The sequence below is a fragment of the Suillus discolor genome (assembly GCF_016758755.1).
Source record: "Suillus discolor strain FC423 chromosome Unknown F5147scaffold_10, whole genome shotgun sequence".
NCBI classification, from domain to species: domain Eukaryota; kingdom Fungi; phylum Basidiomycota; class Agaricomycetes; order Boletales; family Suillaceae; genus Suillus; species Suillus discolor.
The window spans coordinates 428,674-450,771 of NW_024541257.1; the positions used below are offsets into that span (position 1 = coordinate 428,674).

The 22,098-nt window shown below is 48.3% G+C and overlaps 8 protein-coding genes across 8 annotated transcripts; 2 read left to right on the forward strand and 6 right to left on the reverse strand.

Annotated features, from left to right (window-relative positions):
• Positions 1-772: 772 nt before the first annotated feature.
• On the reverse strand, positions 773-2,756 carry F5147DRAFT_21063 (uncharacterized protein). The gene is made up of 11 exons (XM_041428614.1): positions 2,506-2,756; positions 2,423-2,455; positions 2,353-2,372; positions 2,286-2,300; positions 2,190-2,228; positions 1,943-2,126; positions 1,727-1,792; positions 1,534-1,668; positions 1,245-1,482; positions 1,136-1,187; positions 773-1,080 (listed from the first exon to the last, which is right to left on the reverse strand). The coding sequence occupies exons 1-11, from the start codon at positions 2,582-2,584 to the stop codon at positions 886-888; spliced, it is 1,056 nt and encodes a 351-aa protein (XP_041296383.1). The 5' UTR covers positions 2,585-2,756; the 3' UTR covers positions 773-885.
• A 965-nt stretch (positions 2,757-3,721) lies between these two features.
• F5147DRAFT_570592 (uncharacterized protein) lies at positions 3,722-4,039 on the reverse strand (the record flags this gene model as incomplete). Its single annotated transcript, XM_041430996.1, has 1 exon — positions 3,722-4,039. One exon carries the CDS (start codon positions 4,037-4,039, stop codon positions 3,722-3,724), a length of 318 nt encoding a protein of 105 aa, XP_041296384.1.
• Positions 4,040-4,089: 50 nt separating this feature from the next.
• F5147DRAFT_533048 (uncharacterized protein) lies at positions 4,090-4,675 on the reverse strand (the record flags this gene model as incomplete). The annotated part of the gene is made up of 2 exons (XM_041430111.1): positions 4,090-4,413; positions 4,463-4,675. Coding segments are annotated over 2 exons (537 nt in total), but the record flags the coding sequence as incomplete, so codon positions are not given.
• Positions 4,676-7,674: 2,999 nt separating this feature from the next.
• Positions 7,675-8,418, reverse strand: F5147DRAFT_650065 (uncharacterized protein; the record flags this gene model as incomplete). Its single annotated transcript, XM_041433408.1, has 1 exon — positions 7,675-8,418. One exon carries the CDS (start codon positions 8,416-8,418, stop codon positions 7,675-7,677), a length of 744 nt encoding a protein of 247 aa, XP_041296386.1.
• Positions 8,419-14,631: 6,213 nt separating this feature from the next.
• Positions 14,632-14,919, reverse strand: F5147DRAFT_549788 (uncharacterized protein; the record flags this gene model as incomplete). Its single annotated transcript, XM_041430392.1, has 1 exon — positions 14,632-14,919. A coding segment is annotated over one exon (288 nt), but the record flags the coding sequence as incomplete, so codon positions are not given.
• A 1,286-nt stretch (positions 14,920-16,205) lies between these two features.
• On the reverse strand, positions 16,206-17,705 carry F5147DRAFT_786822 (uncharacterized protein; the record flags this gene model as incomplete). The annotated part of the gene is made up of 1 exon (XM_041442937.1): positions 16,206-17,705. Exon 1 carries the CDS (start codon positions 17,580-17,582, stop codon positions 16,206-16,208), a length of 1,377 nt encoding a protein of 458 aa, XP_041296388.1. The 5' UTR covers positions 17,583-17,705.
• A 1,040-nt stretch (positions 17,706-18,745) lies between these two features.
• Positions 18,746-20,500, forward strand: F5147DRAFT_21126 (uncharacterized protein). Its single transcript, XM_041428618.1, has 13 exons — positions 18,746-18,802; positions 18,853-18,885; positions 18,949-19,045; positions 19,103-19,131; positions 19,188-19,218; positions 19,271-19,303; positions 19,355-19,431; positions 19,485-19,539; positions 19,604-19,699; positions 19,757-19,867; positions 19,921-19,961; positions 20,019-20,044; positions 20,101-20,500. The coding sequence occupies exons 1-13, from the start codon at positions 18,788-18,790 to the stop codon at positions 20,240-20,242; spliced, it is 786 nt and encodes a 261-aa protein (XP_041296389.1). The 5' UTR covers positions 18,746-18,787; the 3' UTR covers positions 20,243-20,500.
• Positions 20,501-21,056: 556 nt separating this feature from the next.
• Positions 21,057-22,085, forward strand: F5147DRAFT_678782 (uncharacterized protein). The gene is made up of 3 exons (XM_041436220.1): positions 21,057-21,502; positions 21,552-21,677; positions 21,840-22,085. Exons 1-2 carry the CDS (start codon positions 21,086-21,088, stop codon positions 21,672-21,674), a joined length of 540 nt encoding a protein of 179 aa, XP_041296390.1. The 5' UTR covers positions 21,057-21,085; the 3' UTR covers positions 21,675-21,677; positions 21,840-22,085.
• The last annotated feature ends 13 nt before the right edge of the window (positions 22,086-22,098 follow it).

Sequence of the window (22,098 nt, forward strand, 5' to 3'; positions counted from 1 at the left end):
GTCCTGGGCTCCTGATACATTGTTCATATTGTTGAATAGATGCTGGGAATCATTTTTCCAAGTCTGTCCACCTAGAAATAATTAAATGGGAACATATTCTGTGTTTTCTTGCATATGTGTTATATCTATTGATGTAGGGCGCTTCAGGGGGTCAAATAAAGATGGAAATATACTCATATATGCTCATAAACATGTTTTGAATATAATAGAACACTTTCCCACCAAGGGGGCAAAAGTGCGAAAGTGTTCTTTACTCTAACATATGTTAAATAGCCTCTAGAGGAGGAGCAGGCACACAAATAAGCAAAAAAAGCGGTCTATTACATTATATTATACATATATATACCAAAATACTACTTAGATACAAGAGGGGACCTATTGTGGTGTGGTGGTGAAGCTGCAGTGAGGTGGGGAGGGTGTGGGAATAATTGATATTGTGGAGATTCCCAAAATGGGTGATGTTTTAGGTGTAGTGGGGTGGCTAAAAATGCGAAAATGTGGAGAAGCAATCTATTTTTAAGTGTTGTGGGGAAATTCCCACAGTAGGTGGCCAAAAATGCGAAAATTAGGGGTGTGAGATTATTATGGGAGTGTCCTGACAGGATCCTCCATTGATATATCAGCCCTACAATGATAGGTATCTATGGACTTCAGTAATTATTGTATCCCATTTCATCTACAATTGTAAGAAGTGATACATCAAACCTACAGATACAGGTGGCACATCAGGATGATTTAGGCACATGTCCCACTTTCAGGCTGTAGCCAAGAGTCTTGCGACTGCTATCACATCTTATTAGAACTAGGGCATCGCTGTTTGTGTCGTCGACTTCTAATATGGATTAAAATGTGAACTTTCGCACTGGTCTAGACCCAAGCGTGTCCCTATACAGTACTGCTAGTTGATACATGTACGCGTTCCTGGAAAACAATCGAATTCATGCTAGTTTCTGCATCGGAGTATGCCACGAGTTTGGCGTGGTATTCTCGAATGCTCAGGATGAGGCGTGGTCCCAGCACAAACATCTGCACGACCAATAAAATTTGAACAGTGCCACCAAGTATCAGACCGACAATATTCTACAAGAATGATGAGCAATGTTGACACGCAGATGTTGACGATAGGTCAGCGCACCGAGATTTTCGCAGAGATAACAGCAAGTTGGAGGCAAGAGACACCGACAAAGCTAACATGTGCGAAACTTGAGCAGAAAAATATAACCGCGTTCACATTACAAGCTCACCTTGCAAAATAAAGAACATGAGATTGTATCAGCACTCTGAAACAGTCCCCAATGGTTGATCCTGTCGATGGGCCAAGTCGTCGCAGCTCACGGAAGTGTTTCACAGCCACCCAGACTGAAAGACACAATGCGAGGACCTCCCAAACAGTGTTGAGCATCCAAACCATTGAAAACAGAAGCGGCATGTCCCCTTCATGTCCATAACCGCATATATGCGTGCCAGGGAGTATCACCTCCTCTGGTATTTTTCCAATCAGCCGTGTTCTTCAAGTCAACAGGGGAAGCTTACCTGGTACAGTATACTTGAATTCTACTGCCGAGATCGATCCGCAGGCAATGATAACAGCCAGAAATATAATAACAAGGAAGATGAGCATCGTTCTAGATCCTTGATACATGGCATACAACCGAGCAATCATGATGACTTGCGTCGTGTGTCAGTCAGGTCAATATCACAGAGGTATTGCAGCTGGGTAACTTACCGCCAAACATGGCAGTCAAGGCCACATTTGTCCCATTTACTGTGTAGTACATGATAGCGCCTAAAACTCCCAATCAATGGACATCCTCGCACTAGTATCAAAGACTCCGACCTACACCTATTGAGTCATTATGTTGAGCCAAGTTCGATGGTTGGAATCTCACTCACTCCTACATGAGTGTATTGATTGGATGGGAATGAGATGGTTGCAGAATACTTACTGCATCTGTCAGCGATATTGATGGCATATTTCCTGTGTCCCGCCGGTCAGAAAAATGGAACACGGCGCAATGAGACATACACAGAATATTGACACTAGTTGTCAGAGATGAGCAATTACCACAGTGCAAAGTTGTTGGTCTCGACACATACACAGAATATGGTATTCCAATATAGCGTATCTAGAACATTTTGGAGTCAGCACAAGTTGCCCACCACGCTAAAGCACAACGTGAGGTACGAACAATCAAATACAGCAGAGTCATGAAAGACCAGCGTTTTCTCTGTCGCGAATTCATTGCATGCTTGTTTTCTTCTAATATGGGATTCTTATCACTCACCCAGATGAGTTCAATCTAAGACACCATTCTTAGTGAGATAGCCGCTGCTGCGATAACGTCGACGTACCTCTTGTCCGAGTGTTAAGACTGGAAATATCATGAGAATATCAGCGATTTTCGAACACTGTCCTGCTCACCCCAATCGTATACTACCACGACGCCGGTGGCAACTGTAAAACCACAAGTCAATGCTAGACCTAGACATCTTGATGCAACAAACCTGTCCAGTAGGAAAAAATTTGAGTCACAGTCACATTCATGAACGGCCACCAAGCAGGATCGTTCGAGACAAAGGTCATGTTCGAGGGATGGGTGTGAGCGAGTGGGGAATGTTAGTGGTGTATGACGATAGCGTTCGTGGACTGCCTTGATCGAAGATTTCCGAACCAGTGTTACGCATGCGACTACTTGAACATCATCACAGGCGAAGTGAGTATTGCGGTGCAAAATCAAATAAAAGAGGAAGCACCTGGTAGAATTTAGGAAAGTTGCAGTTGTTGGTGATGTCGGCAACTTCTTTCCAACGCCGTTTTTGCTGCAAGCTTGCAAAAGTCGAGCAGCTCTTTATGTAACCATCAATCCAATGTACACAGCTTGGGGCATGATGGGAACACCCTTTTCAGCTAGCAAGGCCGAGCCCGAGGCGTGACTGCCCTCGGGCCATTCTGCAGCATAGCACATAAGAAACAGTGACACAGAATAGGTCTAACTCGGTAACAAACAGGCACACAGCCAAGATCTACTACTCGTCGACAAGTCACCAGAACTTCTTCAACGAGTCGCAACGGAAGAACAGTCTTACTACACAGCATCAGTAAATTCACGAATTGCTTAATTTCCTTTTAAGCTCTTATTTTTCTCACCCAAGAGCGGACAAGAACCAGAACACCTCCTTGTCACAAGGAGCAACAAGCTGCCAAGAAGATCCCTTCCTCTTGATTTGAGCATTTTCGCACTTTTTTTCATTTGTCCTACACTTTTTGCACTTATTTTTAGAACGAGCTACATTACAATCCCCTTATGTCGCACTTATTTTTAGCTTGTTCACACTATATACACTTTTTCACACTTGTTCACACTTGTTACCAGGAAAAAGAATTGCATTTCAACCGGACAAGAGGATTAAGTAGATAAAAGGTTAAACAAGGAGAAAAATAAGGACTAGCAAGTAGATTAATAACGAGCGCGACAAAGCAAACGGAGGCGGCAACGAGACATAACGAGCGCGACGAATGGAGGCGGCAATGAGACATAACGAGCGCGACAAATGGAGGCGGCAACAAGACATAACGAGCGCGACAAAGGAAATGGAGGCGGCAACGAGACAGCATGTAAAAAAGACCAGGGAACATAGCATGAATAACCTTGAAGGTACTAGCAGCGTCGAAGCTCCTAGTCAGTTGCAAAATAAACTACAAGAGTGAAGGACATTACCTCTAGAAAATGAATGCTCGCTCATCCCCAGATTCTTCGTCCACATCCATCCGCGCGCCGCCACGCCTCTTCGTGGCGAGGCTCTGCGCAAGCTCAGAGTTTCGGATAAGGACCGAGTCTGGCAAGCGTGTGATAGACGCCATGTAAGCCCTCGTGTGCGCACCCCAATTGGCTTCTGAAAATGCCAAGGGGACACTGCTCTGGTTGCCTGTGGACGGATTGACGTCGAGCGGGGTCTTGTTGCCTCGACCATTGCCAGAGGCGTCGATGTCTCCTAGGAGCATGTGTCCATTGACGAAAAGCCTGATGGCGCGTTCCATCTGAAATACAGGGTAAGTTAAGTCAGCTGTATGAGAGGGTAGAAAACACGTGCTGCTGCCGTGGCAAGACTAAGAGTGCCCTTCGAGCGCCCCGGCACTGTATCGTTCATTCCCGGCAGGTTGACAGTGCCGGACATGGCACACTTGTGCTGCACGAGAACCTGTACAATAAGGTCAGACTGGAACGGGTTGGAGACCTCTCCGTCCTCCGCGATGTCCCCAAATAAAAAGGTGAACTTGTCGAGTAAGGCCGATGCAAAATCTTTGCGGTCCTCGTCAGTCTTGAGGTCATCTTGTGAGGTCATGAAGTTGGCGAGCACGGCGAGAGCCACATTGCTAAAGGTATTGCGCCACTCTGACAGCCGCTGGAGGGTCTAGAAAAATAAATGACAGATTTAAATCATGTTTGAAAACAAAACGTACAACAGCAAGGACAGGCCCATCAGCTTCAACCGTGTGTGGAATCTTGCCTTTGTAGACTGCATTCCAGACTGACTGCAAGATAGGACAGACAACGTCATCTGCAAGGGTCCATACTTCATCTAGATCGCCGATGCAGCGAATGACGGTAGGGATGAACTGTCGTGCCCACTTGTTTCCCACCTGACAACCCTTAGGAAGATGCTTCTTCCTGTACGCAGAGCGTACAATTGGCTTGGAGGGAGCGGAGGACTCAGACTTCAGCCGCTTTGCTGGAGGGGCTTTGAGTGTGACAGCAACGTTAGTCTAATATCTTGTAATCAGTAAAATGTAGTATGAGACACTGAAACTTACTGTAGAGGTCACCCGGCGTGTGAACACTGGGTCAACAGGTTCGGTCTTCACATCTTCATTGGCACCCTGCACACTTTCGGCCTCGGATGACAGCTCCATTATGTCGTCATAGTCCAGAGGAGGTGACAGCTTCCGCTTCTGACTCGCCAGGAAGTCAAAATCCATTGGGGGTGTGGAGCGGGACCTAGGTTTTTGGGCGAGGGGAGGAGGTTCAAGGTCAGAATCACGGTCCAAGGACTGTAGCTCGTGATTGGCATCATCATTGGCCTTATACTCCCTTAGAAAATCAGGTTGTGTAGCAGGGCCGGCGCCGTCAGAATCTATAAAGTGGCCGCGGATGTCTGCGAAGACATCGATGTCGTCCGCATCTTCAATCGGATCAGGCTGTTCGGTTGCACCGCGACAGGTAACATCTGAAGGTACTACACCGTCAAGAGCTTTGGGAACAATCGTAATACCCTGCAGCTGTGGTTAAAACTACGTAGAATTTAAATAGATAGAATCAGACTCACCGCGTAAGCCTTGTTGCTTGTAATATGAGAAAGAGGTTTTGCGAGCTCCTCGTCATCCTCGTCCTCATCAGACGCGTACATATTGAACTCTGTAAAGCCTCCAGCGTTTGAGGTACTGATGGGTGTGAGTGGGGGCGGAACATTGCTGCTGATGGTACTCCCCTTTGTGAGCTTAGAGTAACTGGTCCGTGGTTGAATGGAAGATGTAGAAGGATTCCCCCTCAACGATGCGGCTGGCTTTGAGGCAGTCGCGGGAAGATTTGACAGCCACCCTGGGACACGTCCAGCAAGTGCAAATTTTTGGGAACTTGTAGCATCAGAATCGTATGTCGTGATATCGAGAAAAAAAAGAGTAGTTTCAGTCAAAAGAAGCATCATCATAGTTACTGATAGATAAACAAACTCACACATCAGACGTCTTCTGAACTTCTCCATCATGTGCCTTTGTTGAGTCGATAACGATGCCAGCGTTTAATACTGCTTGAATTGCCTCTCTCACCGCCAGTTTCTTCTTTTTGGTTTGGACCGGCTCCCCATCCTCATCCTCACTTGCAGGATTTTCGACGCTAGCATCAGCTGCTAACCTTTTAGCTCCACCCACGCGACCCCTGCCTTTGGTGACAAGAGGCTTATCGGCGATCCACGTACGAACGTACGTACCATATCTGCGAGCGTCATTTTTCAGAACGGTGAGCAAGTTGTTTAGAGTTGAAATTTTCAGTCACTGACAATGTTCTCACGCGTCCAGTCCTATGCGCGCCGTGACTACTAGAACTTAAGTCTCATTCGCAAATGTTCAAGGAGTAGTTATTCATAGTAAAATTTTATCTACTTGTAATCTACGACACACTTTAGTCTTCCTTGCTTTTGGCGCTTGTTGCACTTGTGGGCACTTGTGGGCACTTGTGAATCACACATTTACTTGTGAGTGCTTGTGAAAGAAAAATGACAAGTGCATAAGAATAATAAGCGGCAACATGTTGAAGATTTTCGTGACAAGTGGCGAAAAAGGACACTAAGGAGTTTGTGAATTTACTGATGCAGCCTCCGACCCGATGACACAGCAGCTTGTTTTCAGCTTGTTCTAGTGCTTAAAGTGGCACTACAAAATGGAGCGCTCCTCAAGGGTGTTACGCACTCAAATAGATCTGTTAGGCGGAGCCCTAAGAGGGGCATCGTCCGCTAACATTCGTGACGTAACCGGAAGGGTCCGGTATGGCAAGTGAGACTGGCGACGACGAGTCGGCAGCGATCACAGTACGCGCGTGTCACGTGACTTCGTAGACGGATGTCTTGAGAAGTCACTCAAAGTAAGGACAGTCTTGTCCGAATGATGAGGTCGATCGAGGTAGACTTAGTCGCGATGAGCGACTAAGAAAAGATACTAGAGACTGAAGCTGAGGGGGCTTCAGAGGGAAGTATGTTCCAGGGAAGATTGAGTAGATTCAAGTTAGAGAATCTAGTACAGAGTGACCGACTACTTATACTAAGTGGAGAGGGTTAAGGGCAAGGCTACCGCACAGTAGGTAAGGGTAAAGGGGAAGCGAGAATGGTATAGGTGCGCTGGCATCAGAGCCGGATTAGTGGTGGATGGTCGAATGTGGAATGAGACCGAGAAACGTTGGAACGGACCAACGGTAAGAGTACAACGTGCGGGAATCCGCAGTCAGGGGAAACAGAAAGAGGAAAGCCACATTGGTGGCACGAGTCAGAGGTGCGGGACCACATTGGTGGTCGAATCAAGAGAGGAACGTGCGTGCACGTGCATAGAGGCGAGTGATGCGAGGGACGGGAACGGTCCCGAGGATCTGGTCAACGGAAAGTCGGTAAAGGAGGACAAGCCGGTAGATGGTGAGGGCGAGGATGAGGGGAAAATGATAGGGGGGCCACGTGACCGATGTTACTTGTAACAAAGGGTTTGATGACGGGGATGACACATGGATTGAAGCTTGTGCATAAAGCACAATTCTGTCAAGGGTTGGTCAAGGGAATGGCAAGAACGGGCATTCTCGCTTTCATCATATTTACCAACATCGACCATGTGACAGATACGAGAAGCAGGTGCTTTCGAATATGGCACAGTGAGAGATTAATAAGACGCGCAAGAATAACCAGATACAAGTCAAGTAGATTCAAGAACACCCATGTTACAGATAGCTACCCAACGACTCTTTATACTATCTGTAAGTAGGAGCTTGTGATTATTCGTGACAAACATGTGATAGATACTTGGTTTCAGATAACGAGTGACCAACCCGTCCAGGCCCTTGACCAAGTCCGAAAGCCCGAAAGAGTCAAGTCCTGACGCGGACGTCACATACCCCCAACCAGATGTCGTCCAGCGACGTCTTACTTCTTCAGGATGCGACCAAGTCCCTTTCCCTTACCCTTCCCCTGGGTACGTTCTTCAGCACTACCATCGCCCATTTCCTCATCCTCGTCATTGGCTGGAGGAGCAGGAGGGTCTGGGATTGGTGTGATAGGAGGTGGAGGAGGAATGGATGGCGTGGTGGGATTGTTCTGGCCAGAGGGCCCAGTGAGAGTGTTGATCAGGGAAGTGGAGGGCGCGAAAGGGCGCATCGCCTCGTCGTCCTCCCGTCGCTTTCGCTTAGCCTGACGTTCGGCCACACTCTTGTTGCGCCAAGCGCGTTGTTTCTTAATCCGCTCCAGGTTGTCCCACAATGCGTGGTCCATGAGCTCAGTGCGGCACGAGTCTAACCATTTACCTCCAGCGTCTTCCCGAGGGTCACGAGGGGTGGGTGCTGCTCGTCGAGTGGCTTCAAGGCCAACGAGTTCAGCTAAGGTTGGAGGGCGTCCGGTGATGCGGACTCCCTCATCTTCCTCTTGCACCATGGCAACTTGGATGCCTGCACTGGCATTTGAGTTGAGGGCAATGGCGAAGTCGTCGTAGCCGATGGGTGTAATGATGGTGTCGGGAGAAGCCCCGCTGCGCAGGTCAGCATCGTACTGCAGGTACAGACGCAGTTGGTCAAGGGTGATGGCCAATGAGACGCCATGGCGGTAACGGTCCGCCATGACGAAGACCCCATTCTGGGCATGGAACAAGGGGGTAGGTAGTGGCATAGAGGACATGGTTCGAGTGGAGGGAGTGGATGGTGAGGTAGAAGTCGATGGGGAAGAAGGGCGGTGGGGCTGGCTTATATGGTCAGGCCAGCCCAAGCCCATTGCGCCTAAAAACACATGTGAGTCAGTGTTTGAGACATCTAGACTCACTGAGGGCTGATCAGGCAACCCATTGCCATCCGTTAGGTCGGAGATGTCGTCGACGCCCAAGATGTCAAGGTAGTCATGCAGGGCGCCAAGGTGGTCAACCTGATCGAAAGGTAACCACGTGACGTCTCCCGCCTTCCATTGGACTTTGAACATTGCGTCAGCCCGGCTTCCCTTGTGCGATAGAATCCGGTCGACGGCCCATTCCCGTTCCTGGGTTTCAAACTCAGCAACCTGATTATCCAAACGTCCTGGGAACCTTTGGTCATCGTTCGGGACGTGTAACCTTAGGTAAGACGTGTGAAACACGTTGTGTATTCCCCTCTGCTTCAGCCTGGCAGGTAGCTCGATACGATAGGAATTGTTCCCGAAGTCTTCAACTATTCGGTAAGGTCCAACGTACTTTGGCAGTAATTTGCGCGCTAACCCCTTAGGAAAGTTCAAGTTCTTGGTGGATATGTACACCAAGTCCCCATGCTCAAATGGACTCGGGCGCCGTTTCTTATTGGTGTCCACTGTTTGCTTCACCCGAGCGTTAATGATGCTGTCGTGTGCTTCCATGATGGTGCATTTAATCTTTTGCAGGTAGGTCCTAACTCCTGGGTACTCAGATTCCGTAGGGTCATCCCACACCATCGCTCTAGGAGTCCTCCCAGTGTTCGTCTCAAATGGTGAGTGCTTCGTTGATTCTGAGCTCGCGATATTGATAGCGAACTCGATCGCCGGCAGTCTAGGCACCCAGTCTTTCTGGTTCGGGGCTATGCAGGCCCTCAGCATTTGAACTACGGTCCTATTGGCGCGTTCAGTAGACCCGTGAGTCTCCGGATGGTAAGCACTTGACATTTTCAGCTTGGCACCGATTAACTTATTGAAATTGGTCCAGAAAGCGCTGGTGAACAACACGTCCCTATCGCTGACAATGTACTTAGGCACGCCATGGTGTTTGTACACCTCGGTGAAGACTAATTCAGCCACTTCCTTAGCCATGTAAGTGATTCTGCTCGGTACCAGATGTACCATCCCGCTAAAGAGGTCGATTATCACAGTTATCGAGTCGTATTCGCCGTCCCTGTCCTTGGACAAGGGTAGCGGCCCCAGGAAGTCAATGCCCATCGCCTCCCAGGGTTGGGAGGGTACAGGTAAGGGTCTCAGCAGTCCATATGGTCGTTGGTTGCTGGACTTACTCATTTGGCACGTTGCGCAGGACTCGCAGAAGGCGTGCACGTCACGCACGATCGTCTTCCACCAGACGCGATCTCTCAAGTATGTAAGTGTCTTTTGTGCACCCAAATGGGCCAGCAATACGTGTGCTTGACTGATTATATTCTCCTGCAGTCTTCGACCGTCAACCTTAATGTCCGGTATGCACATCAGTGTTCTGTCGTTTAGCCGGATGTGGATGAGCCCTTCCGCAACGTCGAAGTTGCGGAATTGCTTTGGTGAGTTCATCACCTTTTGGAAGAATGGGTCCTGGTAGTACTGACCTCTGATCTCTGACAGAGTCTCATCGTCCAGTTCCATCCTTGGTAACTGGGCTAGTGGTGTAAACCGCTCCTCATCATCTTCTGGCTGTGTCGGTTGTATAGGGAGGTGAGTGTCACCTTCCTCCCCACCCTCCTTTCGTTCACCAGGTCCAAGCAGAACGAAACGATCCCGCAGTCTCCTGGCAAACTCCTTGGACGTCTCTGGCCGTCCACTTTCCGCAGGGACCACATGTCGTCGCGCTGCAGTACTGCGTCGAGCTGGCCCGGTAGATTCGCCCAATATTGATTGTTGGCTCTCCATGCTAATCTGTGCTGTAGATTCGCACAGTATTGATCGTTGGCCCTGCGGGTCAACCTGGGCGCTAGATTCGCCCAATATTGACCTTTGGCCGGCATGACGTCTCTTGGGCAGCCAATCGGGCACCACAACTGGCTTCGCTGCGACCCGGGAGCTACGCCTCAAAGGCGGGCCATCATTCGGTCCTACTGCTACCATGGGGATCGACGCCAGGTGAGCTATGTCCACCCCGGCCCCACTATCTTCATCATGCTCAGTATACTCACTGGGCATGCGGGCCTCACTAGGTCCATCAAACGCGTACATGCGCGACAGCGCATCCGGCAGCAAGTTCTCCTCCCCAGGTATGTACTTCACATCAAAGTTGAACTCGCCAATCTTCTCAAGCCAGCGTGCCTGGCGGCCACTGACATTCTTCTGATTCAGGAGATGGATTAGACCCTTGTGGTCCGTGAGCCAAGTGAACTTGGCCCCTTGCAGTACATCCCTATGCCTCAGCATAGTCTCCACCCCCGCTAACATTTCCTGCTCATGTACAGCATAATTGCGCTGCGCCGGATTCAATTTCGCGGAGAAGAACGCCGCGACTCTCGCGCTTTTCCAGTCCGTCCCCTGGCATACAACCCCGCCTATACCTCCCAGGCTAGCGTCAGTCATGACGTAGATAGGAGGCGCGCCCTTAGTATAGTCCAATGGCACACGGCAGTGCGGCGCGCACATGGCTACATATCGCTTGACTTCCTCAAACACGCGCTGCTGCGCGAAGTCCCATCGAAAAGGTACTGTGTCTCCCGTCACCTCGGACAGGACTCCCAACGGGATTCTGACTTTGTAAATGTCGTCTGCCAGGTACCCCACGGAACCGATGAAACCCCGGCACTGGTCCCGGTTCGCGGGAGTCTTCCAGTTGAGGACACGGTCGACTTTCTCCGGGTCCATGCAGATCCCACTGCTGTCGACCACGCGTCCGAGGATCTTCACTTCGTTGCACAGGAACTTCAGCTTCTTTTCACTAAAGTAAAGTTTTTCACGCTCTAATATGTTCAAAACGATCTTAATGTGGTCTAGGTGCTCTGACAGCATGTCAGAGTAGATGATTATATCATCCAGGTAAACGTCCATCCATTTCCCAATGTACTCTCCAAATAACTGATTCATAACAGCTTGGTATGTGGCCGGCGCGTTGCAGTCACCTTGCTGTAACACCTGGCTCACCATGTTACCGTCCAGCATCGTCATCGCCGTGCGAGGTACGTGTTCCGGTATGACGCGTATCTGCTTGTATGCGTCCTGACCATCCATCAGGGAACAATAAGGCTTACGTGCAATGTGACACAGGATTCCCTCCATGTCTGGCAATGGCGACATCAGCTTGTGAGTGTTTTTGTTTCTCTCCCGCAGATCAACGACTGTCCTCAGACGATCTGACCCGGGTTTCCTTATAAATAGCATAGGCACCATGTTGCCAGCACTGGTAACCTGCCATCTGCCGCTGGCAAGGTAGGATTGTCTTTTCTCCGCCCATTGTGGTCTTAGCGGTTCTGGACACCTGGATGGTCTCCAGGGGTAGATCTTACTCTCATCTATGAGAGGTATGGTGTGGTTGATAGAGCGCAAGGGAGGTAAGCTCGTCTCGCTTGCCTTAGCACACAACGGTTTTGCTAATTGACGCAGATATTCGCGCACTTTCTCTAGATCCTCTGTCTCTACGGCGACTGCGCGCGATTCGAGCGTCGTCACCTCGACTCCCTTCATCGGTAATGGCGATGCGCTCCCTATTGTCACGCGTGGTGGGTTCAGCCCCACCATGACCTTGTGCTGGAACAGAAATGGTGTCCCCAGCACCAGATCATAATTCTGTAAGTTAATGACGTCAAAGTAGCGTTGTTCGCTAATGTTCTGATACTTCATCTGCACCCTAGTGCCATAATTCACCTTAGACCGGGATCCCTGGACCGCAAGCTGCACTACCAACGGCTTGGTAAGTTCAACCTTTGGTACTTTAAGTTGTTCTGCCAGAGTCACTGACATGAAATCTGACAGGGACCCAGAATCAATTAGCGCACGAGCCGGTTGTCCGTTAATGTTCACAACAACGACCACTGGCTTCGGTATCATTCGCTTAAAGTCCTTGGTCATGGCAGCTCCTCTTTGCAGCGCTGGGTAAGTGCCCGCCGGTATTTGCTGTCCATTTAACTCTAATACAAACAAGTATGACTTGTTGTATAGGAACTTCGCATCTGAGGATAGGGTGTATATCCTCCTCGCCACGTCATCCAACTGACATTCGAGGTCTGTCAACGGACCCTGGTCCAATAGCCGGAGCATATTGGACTCTTGAGAGTCCTGTACCAGTCCGTCACAAAGTTCGTCGTGAGCCTCCCTCAATCTCTTATTGTACCAGGATGCTAACACGAACTTAGGGTTTAACAGGAGGTGCAACGGCACCTCCACTACGAACGATCGGACATAGTCCTTTATCAGGTGTGTCCCGTCCCTTCTTCTAACGCTGACCTGCACCAAACCGGTTCAGTGCATGGATGACTAATGCTCTCTCACGAGCCCGATACCCTAGAAATCATTATGAACAATCTTCCTTTACTTTATGGTTCAGACTGCAGTTCAGATAGTATTTTCATTTCTCAGACAGACTCAGATAGGCTGAATATTCTTGTATATTTAATTTTGCGGTAAATTCTGCTTAGTCAGCAATAACAATGGCTCAGACTGAATCCCACACATGTCAAGTAACAGTGTAAAATAGTTCTTGCATAATTTGCCTTGTGGGAACTTTCTTAACACTCTAAATACATGGCTCGTGTCATTTCTACGGTCAATAAAGTAACATCATAACAAGACACCAACAAATAACATAATCAGTCTGTTACTTAATATTTGTCACACGATACTAAGTTATATGACTCTAACAGTCAGGTGACCTATGACCCTAAACCAAATCATGACAAAGCAACCTTTTGAGATGACTAAAGCTTGATGACACAAATTATAAAGCACATGACTACGGTAAATAGTATTGGTACAATCTGACTAAGCCTATTCCCCTTAGAACGTGGGAAATAGTAACACAGCCACCATAATTTATCTATATAAGACCCCACTTTTTGCCAATAAAAAGATGCATATAGGGAACTTTTAAGCCCCACAAAATAAATTTGAGTGTGAAGTGTGATCAGTATCAACAACAGTGACAAGAGCTGTTAAGCAACTAACTGAGAGGTCATTGTAAGCAACATCCAGCAATAACCTTTAGCTCATCGTCAACAACTGTGAAATATCTTGAGCTCACTGTGCTCAACAGTGAGCAAACTTTTCTTTCTTTTCTTTTCTTTCTTTTCTTTTCTTTTCTTTTCTTTTCTTTCTTTTCTTTTCTTTCTTTTCTTTTTCTTTCTCTTTTCTTTTCTTTTCTCTCTTTCTTTTCTGTTTCTTTGTTTGTTTGTTTCTTTTCATTTGTCTCTTTTTCCGTTCAGTTCATTCACGTCTCAGTGTTATTGTCTGAATTTGTTTCAAGATCTTTGTGTTGTCTTTATGTCCATCTAAGCACCAGCTTAGTGGGAAGACTTCAGAAGTTGATAGTGACGCTTGACCTCACTCATCTGAGTAGTGATACTGAGCCAGGGTTTTCTTTGTCTGCTAGACTTTAGTTGTTGAATAGGGGACTTGGTACTGAAATCCAAGGACGTCCGTTCCTGATTCTGTTTAATACTCATCGTGAGTTCCTTGGCAGCAGGTTCAATAGTGAACTAAGAGTTCTACTGATCACTGATTAGTCCTGACCTTTGATTCTACCTGTTTGTGCTGAGGGGGTGATTGCTATAATTTCGCACGACTTTCTGTAGTAAATTTATTACAAGAAGCATTGTTACTGAAGGAAGGGTTTCTCTTATCAATCTATTTCTTTTTTTTATCAGTACCATACTGTTGGGCTGACTTTTCTCTGTTCTCTAAACACTGCCATACCGTTGGAGTGAATCAATTTCTTTTTGTCATCACCATACCGTTGGGCTGACTACATTCTGTTTATTTTATTTTCTATTGCGTCCATACTGTTGGATTGACTGGTATTGCTACTGACCTCACAGGAAGTACTTTTGTCTGAACATAGCTTGGGGAAGTGTAAACAGCCACCCACGAACAACCACGTTATCAGTCATTGGTATTTGTCTGAATCACTGACCGTGGAGATTTTTGATTTTGTAGGTGTTTATCTATAGATCATCTATCTAAGAAGACAACGCACTCAAATCTTTCTGGGTTTAGCGCGTTGCATGGGGGGTCGTTATCATAATGGCCCCATAGTTTCAATAGCTGCTCCGCTCGGGCAGCTAGAGGAGTATCCATGGACCTCGTTGGGCGAGGCTCTTCCCGCCTCCATCTTCCCCATGTGTGGGGGTGCTCTCCCCGTAGTTCATTAACCTTTCGTGCATACCATTCTGCCAGGCAGAACTTCGGGTCCAGCAACTTACGGGTGGGCACCGTTACTTCATGCTCCCATCTATTTTCTTTATCCATGATGACATGCTCTTTTTCAGACACGCTATAGACGAAGAACCTCTCGGTATCAGCGGGCAGCCATGGCCTCCGTTCCCAAAGGTAAAATCCCCCTTCTAGTACGTATTTGGCTCGCATCGCCAATGGTTCGCCCATGGCATTGATCTTCGTGCCTCTAGAGGCCCAGTCTTCCTTCCCCGCAGGTCCATCATGCAAGGCGGTTGGCCTGTGTCCACGCAGCAGGGGTATTGCTGGCTCCTCCAAGTCGCTAACCCAATCCGATTCATCCCTGGAGTCAAAGTCATCATGCCAGAAGTCCATCGCAGCGCATGACAGATCTGTGGCCCCATTGGAGGTCACGTTCTCATTCTGGTGAGTTACTCTATCTGCTTCGCTTAGGTCCACCTGTATGCTAAAGTTTTGCACGCCAGGGGGAGCATTGTTGGCCCCGGACCGCTTGACAGTGGTACGGTCTGGGCAGTTTCTAGAGATGTGCCCTGGCTGATGGCACACATAACACAGCCCCTCCGCTGCATGTCTTTCTTTCTCGGCCTGACTCAGATGGTCAGGTTTTCTCTCTGGAGGTGAGCTTTTTCCTGGTCCGTTATTCCTCCTCTGACCTTGATTCTGTCCATTTTCGACAGCGCCGTTTCTCCTCCGGGACCCTCCATCGGTTTTATGCGAGTTTCGGTTCTCTTTGTCCCTGTTTCGCTGCCGTCCTTCTTCCCGGCGATTGGTGTTATTGCCACCTCCATTCGTTCCCCCAGCACTTGGGGAAGGCTTTTCCCTGTGGTCTCGCCGGTGGGTAGGCACCGAGTGAGCTATTTCTATTATTTCTGCCGCATTTCTAACTTCGCGAAAACTCGACGACTCAGGGTTTAATTCCTTTTTCCAGAGTTCGGCCTGGATGCTGGGGTTTAGCCCAGTCCAGAATCGAGAGACCTTCTGCCGGTCTTCCACATCCCCGATCATGTTCCAGAGTTCACTCAGCTCGTAGACGTACTCTCGCACCGTCTTCGAGTTCTGGTAACATTTATTCAATTTGGCTCTTTGCTCCATTCTAAAGTTTACAGGAAAACAATAATTGAAGAGCTCGGTAAAGAAGTCTCTGAGCCTCCAACGGTATGGGTCCCCAGACACTTCCCTTACATAGAACTCACGCGCTCTTCCCTTCAGATAATGGGCCAGGATGAAGACACGCCGTTTGCGTTCGACTTGCCCATCCTTGACGTATGCTGTTCCTTCGGTGAGGAACTGGTGGTAGGCTCTTGAGTCAGGTGAGCCGTCATAGTGACCGGTGGAATTGGTTTAAGTGTGTTCTTTTTCTTAGACTGGTTTCGACGCTTCCTGGCTCTACGTCATCGGGAGGTGCTTCCTCCACTCGAGCTTGAGGAGCTCGAGCTAGACGTCGACGACGTGCTGGAGGACTCGTCTGAAGAACTGGGGCTGAAGTCGCTTGAGTCCTCATCATCTGGGTTCCTCCGACCTTTCTTGGTATGTTTTCCCTTTTTGTCTTTGTTTCGTCTGGATGACTTATCCAGACGTCCTAAGGCTTGGCTGATGTAGCTTTTCGGCGCCACCTGCCTGACCGGATCCATCGCCTTCGGCGTTGATCGCCTTTCCCTTGGGTCCGATGATCTATCTAGCGCCTGGTCGACTAGAGCTCCCACTGGATCTCTGTTTCGACCAGAGGTTCTTATTTTACCTCTTTTCTTTTTCAGCGAGACGTCCAACGTCTCTTTGTCACTCTCGGTTGCTCGCAGGTAGTGAGTTCTTTCGTTCCTTAATTCTTGGAGGCGCGCCTCATAACGTTTCTGAACTCTTTCTTCTGCAGCTCTGACTGCCGTCTCGGCCTCTGCCCTAGAGACCATGGCATCATCCGGGATCTCGCGCTGCTCCCGGTGGTGGGTTTCCTTGTCTCTAGCGGCTCGATATGCGTCCAGGGCAGCTCTCTGGGCTTCTAAGTCCAGGTCGTCCTCCTCGATGTCCGCGTCTCCCCAGTTGCGAGGATCTGGAGCCTTCCCTTTGCTTCTGGAGGGTCCCTCACCTGGGGATTCCTCTGACTCACTGCCATCGGAGGCAGGGCGACTAGGTAAGTTCCATCTAGTCTGAATTCTCTCTCTTTCAGCCGGGGTTAACTTATTTTCGGCCTTTCTCACCAGGTTTTCTTGTTCCCGGGTTAGGTTCTGATGCTCACCCTTATTTTGGGTCGCACCCTTGGCGCCTGCAGAGCGCTTTCGTTCAATGGTGGTCCAGTTCCCACTCTGGCCGTCGCCAGAATCCTCAGGTCTTACAGCGGACCAGCTCCTTTCATTTGCTGGAGTCTCAAAGTGAGTGTTCTTCTCTGTTTCCTTACTATCTCTACTAACAGAGGTAGGATTGTCTACTGGGGTTTTTCCACCCAGGCTAAGCCCTTCGGTCTCCGCCATCTCACTTTGTGGACGAGCGGGTGTCTCCCCGAGTGCACCTGGCATCGGGGGAATACGCGCCATTAGCACGTCGCTGTATGAGCGCGCGTGCTGTCCGGTGGAGTACGCAGGAGACACGGCACGAGGCTGTGGTTCTCCCGGGGACGAGACAAGCAAAGAGAGGGCAGACTCACTGTTGGTACGAAGAGGTCCAGCCTCTTTGATAGTTGTCTTGATGGTCTTCTCAGTAGTAGCTTTGCGGGCACGTGTATCGCGCAGCTGGTACCGAGGGATACGAGATTCGGTAGTGGTAGTTGTAATAGCCATGTTGTTATGGATAGATGTTGCCTAGACGTAGAACGACTGGTGGATCAGACCAGTGTTCCGAGTGAAGGGCAAGATGAGAGAGTTAAGCTTGTTGAAGGTTAAAAAATATGTGACAGATACGAGAAGCAGGTGCTTTCGAATATGGCACAGTGAGAGATTAATAAGACGCGCAAGAATAACCAGATACAAGTCAAGTAGATTCAAGAACGCCCACGTTACAGATAGCTACCCAACGACTCTTTATACTATCTGTAAGTAGGAGCTTGTGATTATTCGTGACAAACATGTGATAGATACTTGGTTTCAGATAACGAGTGACCGACCCGTCCAGGCCCTTGACCAAGTCCGAAAGCCCGAAAGAGTCAAGTCCTGACGCGGACGTCACAGACCACCTCCCTGCAGAATTTTCCTTCGTGGGAACGGCTTGGTTTCTTTCCCTCCCTATTGGCTCGAATGCCTCAACTTCAGCAGCACCTCTATGCTCCCCTTCAGCATTTCTGAATCTAGATTCTTGAGAGTGGCCTCCCTTGTACGGACCTCGTTGGCGAAACCATAGGTGTCTAAGCCTATCGTCATGATGTGTGCACATCCAGAGGGGTCGTATCAGGTGAAGATGGAGCTTTGTTACACGGCTGTGGTCGATACTGACAACCTCGGTATTCCTTTGCCTCTTCTTAGATAGTTTCATCCATGAATAAAAACGGATAGCCACAAACACGGGTCCTCAGCTTGGCAAGAGGCGTTTAAAACTGTTGTTTAGAACCAGAACATCGTTCTAAAAACTGTGGGAAGTCATCTGGCACTGGTCATCCAATACATCTTTTATCAAGCTACTCCCCGGCCGATACATCCAGTGAACGGTAAAACGCTCCATCACGACCGCAGCAAGCTAGCTAAGTTTGGACTCACACTAACTTCAATGATATCCCAGCGTCTACGCCACCACCTTGATAGGTTCACAGCCCATTCATAAGAGTTAAGAAGGCGCATGATGTGTGTACGTGTGTGTGTGAAACACATTTTTGACCTCTCGATGGTGTATTCAACTGACGATATCGCAGAAGCGACGAGCTTGCAGTCCTTTAAGGTGTGTCTCCTTGTCGATATGAGGATGAATCACAATTGACAATTCATGTACCATCAGTACATACTGGGTGCGTACAGCCTGAACCCAAAATTCTTTGTCCTAACACAGTTCAGCGTCGATGACTGCATTATGTGTAGGATTATTCTGATATATTCACGTCCGCTGTCGAACTCGCTTATCCAGACTTACGATTATACATGTTCACTTCATGAAGAGGTAATACTCTCGTTCTATGATATACCTTGGGTTTGATATCGACAATATCATTGCTGTGCAAAGTGGACATTTTTGCTTCGGTCACGCTGGAGCAAGATGAAAGGCCTCTATATCGTCACACGATACCTCCCCTTTATCTTTCTGGCCACAAATCTATCCAGTGCGTCCCGCTCCAGCACACATCGCCCTGATGATGAATTGACACTTGTTTTTTTAGTGTATTTTATCCCGAATGAGAACTCAGGTGTATGTGATGCGGTGGAAGGTTAAAGAACGAATGACTTACTGTATGACTTCGCCAGAAATGCCGGGTGCTGGAAAATACTCAATCAGGTACGTGCGTAGTGCATTCATCTTTCTGAAGGCTACTACTTTCCTCTCACAGGTCTTGGAATAGTATTAGTTATGGTCTCCGAAAGTATCTCTCGTTCCCCCCGTATTATGTGTGTTTCTGATCTGATTCATCCAGCTTTTTTTATCCTTAGAACATATGTGCTCTGGAATAAAAATATAATTTTGCTTGTAGCCACATTGTCCACCTTTTTCGTGAGTTCCCAACGACTCACAATACCCAAGCTAGTGGTAAATGCATCAGACAGACTTTTCTTGTAGCATCCTTCAGCACTGTCTTCGCCACTGGCGTCACTGCAGCATGTACTCGATTTTGTCTTCCCTCTGGCGTTCCACGACCACTAAAACATTATATTCACTTTCACAGATTGGACTAGCGCGGTTCCGGGCATCACAGGGTGCTACAGTTCGACCAGTTTTCAGTACTTCATAGCATTTCTTCTCCTTTCCGTGTTCGAACTGGGTGGGTAACCAGGAGCATGTACATGCACAAACACGCGCTGACAGGTGTTCTCCTCAGGACTCATGATACTCACACTCATACGCGCTGTGCAAAACTGGCGGATAAACTCAAGCCATCTGTACGTTGTCCTGGTGAACCATAACATATCCTATTATGCATGCGGTTTTCGTGAGTTTACAATCTTTCGAGCCGTTTTCCCGTACTCAGCCACTTTCCTGAAGTGTTCTCGGTTACGAACATCATCACATCGCTGCTCCTCCAGGTGTGATAATCTATTAAATGCTTTTTATGATCGAGCCGTTGATGTTCTGCGCCGCAGAACTTCTACGAAACCATTTTGTATGAGTATGTACCTCCACATCCTCCTGCCAACAATACCCAAAATGTACACCCACATATAGCTTCCAGTTCATCATGCTTGCAATTCTTGCCACGCGCATGCACCTGCATCTCTGGCAGGTGAATCAACATCCACACGGCTCTACTAGCAACCTCGTGCATGTTCCAATGTCCGACATCTCATTTACAAATCCGACGGTGTGATTGTCTTATCCTGTGGCGTATTCGGTGTCGTTCGTGGAGCGAGGTTTGGACCGTACAAGATGACTGGTGGGAGTGGGTTTGGTAGAGTTGGTTACGTGCTTAACTTATAGAATGAGTCTGTCCGCGGGGTGGTAGCAGCATTTGGGTCTATTTAACACCCGTGGTTTTCACTGTAAGCGACGACAGATTCAAGATCCAGGATTTGAGCCAGACGCACAGCCTGACGGCATGGAGCATTGTGGTAGAGATTTAGACACACCAAACTCTCCAGATTAACGAAACGTTTCTGTTATGATAGGCCGACATCTGCAACGACCCACGCTATCAACAATTCATAATTGTCTCACTCGACTTGGTAAGTTATTTGAACTGATGAAATTGTTCACGAGATGTAACAACATCTGGGTGAGGGAAATGTGGTGTGGTCAAAGACATATTGGAAAATGCGCGATGGGCTAGTGAGATAATAGACGGTAGTGTAGGAATTCATAGATTTGAGGTATGCGAAAGTAGTGAACGAGCCTGTAATACTGGTATTTGAGGATGGGCCCGCCATTGTGGAGACAGTAGCACCAGCGCAACTGAGCGCATGCGGCTGTGTCTTGAGATGATAGGTGTCAAATCAAGTTTGACTTCTGCGACTTCGAGATACTTGGGAGGGGCTATCGTATTTGATACACTGTTGCGGAGAGAGAAAACCCATACCCGTGTGCCGCGTTGCTGCATGGAAGCTAAAGGACAGTTTATATCGTTGTCACTGGTGGGAGTTGAACGCCTCGTGCGCTTACCTGCACAGCCACTCGACACCTTATTACCTAAGCCGTATCCTCTATAAATTTTTGCATGTCGAATTCTAGAGGACGATTTGCACCTTACAGAAATGCCCTCACCGCGGTTTCTGGGAGGACAGGAACACCGCTACCTTCTCTCATAATTTCCTTCGCCATCCTTCATGAATTAACTGCCATCGTTCCCATGGTGGGTATTTTTTACACGGCACGCAGTCTAAACGCAGGTGAACGCGTCGTCAATGCTGTTGCTCTCAAACGGGATGGCTCTGTCAACGACCAGTCCTGGGTAAATATCCAGCTCAGATCATGGGTTGATGAAGGCCAGCAATGGGCTGGTCGTGTTGGACGTCGATATGGCATCTTCGGCTTTGAGAAAGGCAAGATTGTTGACCACACCCAGATGAGCGAGTTGTCTGGTAAGCTAGCGGGGGACGTTGCTAATGCGATTCTGGCTTATGGTGCAGTTAAGGTATTTTTTTCCTTTACCACGGTTGGGATAGTGACTGATATTCGTTCAGGCACTTTTACCTGTCCGCATTGGCCTTTCGTTGTATCTTTCTCCAATGTTCTCTCGGACGGTTGTAGAGCCGATTCGATTGGGTGGCCTTCGTCTATTAGGCCGCAGTCCGAAATCTATGTAAAAGGTGGGTGACGTTCCTATTTTTTCTCATGATGATTTCGCTTGCCGCCCCAGTCGTAGCTATAAGCGTTGACGAACGGTAGAGCATAAGCCAAATATTTGCACCACTGATTCTATCCTTGCCTCTTTCTTTCCATAAATTTGAAGCTCACTATCTGTCTCACAGGTTATAAGCAGCACATTCCTATTAGTAATGAGAATACCCTTTTATCACTTACACAAAAGTCGTCTTATGCAATGCTCATTTCCTCCGATGTGTTTGGACCATATTTTTTTCCCTCCCAGTCAAATTGGCTCTTCAAAGACTTGTTCCACCTTTGGCGATGCCTCATTCCCTGGGGAGAGCGCTTCTATCTCGTCCTAGTGTCTCGTGCTACATGGGATTCCAGTGGAGCACATCTGGATGATTTAGGCACATGTCCCAC